General features: G+C 37.9%; 1 protein-coding gene across 1 annotated transcript; it reads right to left on the reverse strand.

Moving 5' to 3' along the window:
* Positions 1-402: 402 nt before the first annotated feature.
* LOC143594770 (uncharacterized) lies at positions 403-1869 on the reverse strand. The gene has a single exon (XM_077074007.1). It carries the CDS (start codon positions 1867-1869, stop codon positions 403-405), a length of 1467 nt encoding a protein of 488 aa, XP_076930122.1.
* Between the last annotated feature and the right edge of the window lie 2504 nt (positions 1870-4373).

Below are 4373 nucleotides of genomic sequence, written 5' to 3' on the forward strand. Positions count from 1 at the left end.
GTAGGATATTGATAAGGTAGGTGGCTAGTTGGAGAGCATGGCGCAAAAAATTTTCGGGTACGGAAGCATGAGTGAGGAGGGTTCGGATAACGTTATTAATGGAACGTATTTTTCGTTCGGCTTTACCATTTTGAGATGATGTGTGAGGACAGGAAAAACGGAATGACATACCATGTTTGGAACAAAAATCATGAAATGACCGATTGTTGTATTCGGTGCGTTGTCACATTGAAAAGTTTTTATGTGAAGGTTGAATTGTGTAAGTATGTATTCATGAAAATTAAGGAAGATAGAGAAAACTTGGGATTTGTTTGTTAAAGGGAATGTCCATAAATAATTGGTAAAATTATCAAGAAATAACACGTAATAACGGTGACCACCGGTACTAAGTACCGGAGATGTCTATAAGTCACTATGCACAATATCAAAAGGAAGATGCGTAATAAATATAGAGTCTAAAAAAGGTAATTTAACATGTTTTCCAAAAACGCATAACTGACATATGCGTTTAACATAAGGTTGTTCAACAGAAATAGTATGTTGTTTATTCAAAAATTGCAATAAATCATGTCCAGGATGCCCTAGTCTTTTGTGCCAGAGGTCCTGTGATAAAGCAGCAAATGTGGAGGGACTGGTGAATTTGGTGTCGGTAGTTAGAGTTAGCGGGTAAAGGTCGTCGGTGCTATTGCTGCGGAGGATAGGGATCCGCGTTAGGTAGTCCTTCACAAGAAAACCAAATGGGTCAAATTCAATAGATATCATATTATCAATAATAAGGCGACGGACAGACAAAAGGTTTTTGATTAAATTAGGAGCATAAAGGATATTATTGGCGTGTAAGGGTTTATAGGCGGTGTTGAATTTGGTATAACCGGTCCCGAGGATGGGGATTTGAAACCCGTTGCCAACAACAATATTATTCGAGATGCGATTATTGAAATAAGATGAGAGAGTACCTGTTGTGTTGGTCTTGTGATTGGTAGCGCCCGTGTCAAGGTTCCATTGAAGGTCCGGATTCAACATCATAGTGTGCATTGCCTGCTCAATATTAGTGGGAACATATTGATTTGCATTTGTATATTGGGTGTAGTGGGCTTGTGGTGGTGGTGGTGGTGGACCAAGTATACCGGGTTGGAGATGGGGTCCGAGATTAGTGGTTGGCCTGTTTGCAGGTACAGTAGGGTGAGGCGTAGGTGGGGTGTGCCAAGTGTTGTAAGGTGTATGAAGCAATGGTGAGTTATAGCCCCACTGAGTGTTGTATGATGGAGGGTAAGTCCCCTGATTAACTTGAGCAATAGGGCTAGGTTGGTTATGGTTACCTCTTCCGCGTGACCTACCACGACCCCGACCACGAGAGCCACGACCACGGCCTCCTCGCTGAGACGCATCATAGGAACCGCGATTATCATTAGCCGAACCAGGGGAACCACGGTTATAGGATTCACGGGATGGATGCGAGTGCGGGGTGCTTATGGTTGTATGTAAGGCAGTGCCGCCAACTGAGTTGGATGCTTGACCTGTCCTCCTTGTTTCTTCCTGAGTTAGTCGAGATCGGGCCTGGAAGAATGTTGGTAATGGTATGGTTTGACTAATGAACATACCAATCGCATCGTACTCGGTGTTTGTTAGCCCGGTGACCATCTGCAATACCAAATCGGCATCAGAAATTGGCGCATCCACATTTGCCAATTGATCTGCTATGACTTTTAATTCTTGGCAGTAGGCAGAAATATTGGGAAAAGACTCTAGCTTGGTGTTGATTAGGCGATTTTTCAGAGTTATGGCTCGGGATGCTTGATTGTCTTGAAAGAGATGAGCAATGGCGTCCCAAGCCTGTTTCGCGGTGGCTTTTGGTTTGATGACAGTCATGAGAAGGTCATTAGATATCGTGCTGTATATCCATTGTTTGACAATGGCATCTAACCGATCCCATGAGACTCGGTTTTCGTTCTCTTTGCCTTTGTCTTCTGTAGAGGAAGAGGATGCGGTGGGAGTGACAATATGATCTAAGACTTCGAAAACGGTACAGTGAATTGTAAAGAGTTCAACCCATGACGTATATTATCCGTTATCGAGTTCGAGGGTAATAGGGATAAAGTTTCGTATGTTGGTGACTATGAGAGCAGGGTGGGCAATAGATGTCATTGGTGATTAGGAGAAGATGATAGTGGAAAGAAAACAAGAAATAGAAGTTGCAGGATCGAAGAATGAAGGTGCAGCCGTGCAGTGGCGGCTAGGGTTGAAAACAGAAAGAATAGCTCGATACCATATTGGAAGATAGTATGCTAATAATGTGAAGAAATTCCTTGCCCATTCTTTTCACATAGTAAACATATATAGTTACATGCAAACATCAATTGTGCCTATAATTTAGATCACAAACATGGAAATAATACAGTAGAATATTCACAAAATATTTTGGTTGCTAATAGGATATTCAATACATAAAACCAAAAAGAAGAAAAAAATTTGCATTGATTTTCTACTTTGCCAACAAAGGTGAGGGGTCCCAGCCTACCCTTAAGTAGATCCGCCATAGGCGGTAGAACGGGAACGCTGGCCCGACCATGGAGATAACGTGTGGGATGCAACAGCAAGGCGGGAGAAAAGGTACGACAACTGCTGCCTTTTAAAAACATTTTTATAGAATTCGTTTCGTTCTAAGTGAACAAGAATGTACTTAGTCAACGTAATAAAGCTTCTTCCATCAATTTGATCGAGTCCGAAAGTAATTTAACATGAAGTCATGAATTGTGTTAAATGTTCATTTGAAACAATATGGTGGGATTTAGAAAAACACAGGTACCTTTAATAAATTAATGGTATTTGTATTTTTCATTTATCATATGTAAGCTAGTTAATGCCACTATATCACTCTTTAAGATAGCACCAACGGCTCTATCACAAGGTTAGGGATGGCAATGGTCGGGTCTGGGACGGGTCTAGGTATTCCCAAACCCGGACCCGTTTATAAAACCCCATCCCAGACCCGTCGGGTATTTATCGGGTAATTACCCATCGGGTTTCAGGTATATACCCGTTAGTTTATTACAAATACCCATCGGTTATACCCTTCAGGTTTTGACAATATGCAACTGGTCAATGTGTTTTTTTTAATTGATTACTTATTGATATACACATAATATCCTTTTAATAGTCTTGAACATTACTAGAATGTAAAAAATTAATACAACAGTTAACACAAATTAGAAATATTAATTTTTATATTTACATATACATACAAACACACACACACACGTATATATAGGTATTGGTTCTTTTCAGAAGTTTTTTTACAGCGAGAAGTGCGAGAAGTAATATCATCCAATCATATTTTTTCTTTTAATATTTTCTTTTAAATAATTAGAAGGTTAGAATGGTCTTTTTATTTTATTAATAAAATAGGTAAATCCTGTTATCTTGCAACCGTTTCAACATTTGTACATCAATGGCGATCATCTGATATCACATCCATCATCCCCATCTTTCAAATTAAACATCTGATTTCAGAATCCCAGAGAAATAGCACCCAAATAATCTAAGCGATTTTCAATCATGATTTTCATATTTACTTCGATTTTGACAATCACCCAGCTAAAGTCATGCGTAATATTATTATGCTCCAGATATAGCTACATTCAAATCACGATGATTCGGCAATTCGACATCAACAAATCCAGGTATATATCAATTTCGATTCCCCCCTTCCACCCTCCTCCCCCAATTTTGGCTGTATGATCATATTAATTTTTAGGGTTTGGTAATTTAATATCAGGTTATCAAAGTACATGGCAATTTACTATGAAATCAACTAATTGTTTGATAAATGATTCTCAATTGCTCAACGTTTATTGTTAGATGTATATAATTTTATTGGATGATGATTTTCTTCATTTTTTTACGTATCCCAACATGTGTTGGATTTTTGTTTTTTATTTATGAAAGATCAATTTCATTAACCTATAGATGTCTTACTTAATATATAGCCATAAATGTCCATTTATCATTATAAAACTGTTTATTTTCCTTTACTTATTCAACTCAATTGTTTCATTGCTCAACACATTATTCCACAAAACATATAACCAATATCATGGTACAATTATTCCTATTAATTTGGTTTTTAAATTCAGTTGGTTTTCTGAAATTCTATATCTAAACAGGTGCAATGGATAACGAGTCAACTACACATAAAATTCAGACAAGCAGTATACAGATTAACGAGTATGACGGTTAGTTATACGTGTTCCTTCTTTTATCTTTTTTTTCAACTTTAATCTTTACCCATAAATTGTAATGATCATGACAAATATGCGTGTACGTTTCTCACCTGTGCAGCATTGTCAAATGTGTATGTATATGCATAAATAATT

Source organism: Bidens hawaiensis, unplaced genomic scaffold (assembly GCF_021521415.1).
Source record: "Bidens hawaiensis isolate Kalapana, Puna unplaced genomic scaffold, B.hawaiensis_p1.1 tig00044198_1, whole genome shotgun sequence".
Classification (NCBI taxonomy): Eukaryota; Viridiplantae; Streptophyta; class Magnoliopsida; order Asterales; family Asteraceae; genus Bidens; species Bidens hawaiensis.

Excerpts from the sequence above, each read along its gene's own strand:
- LOC143594770 (XM_077074007.1), bottom strand. The coding sequence starts at position 1,869 with ATGACTGTCATCAAACCAAAAGCCACCGCGAAACAGGCTTGGGACGCC.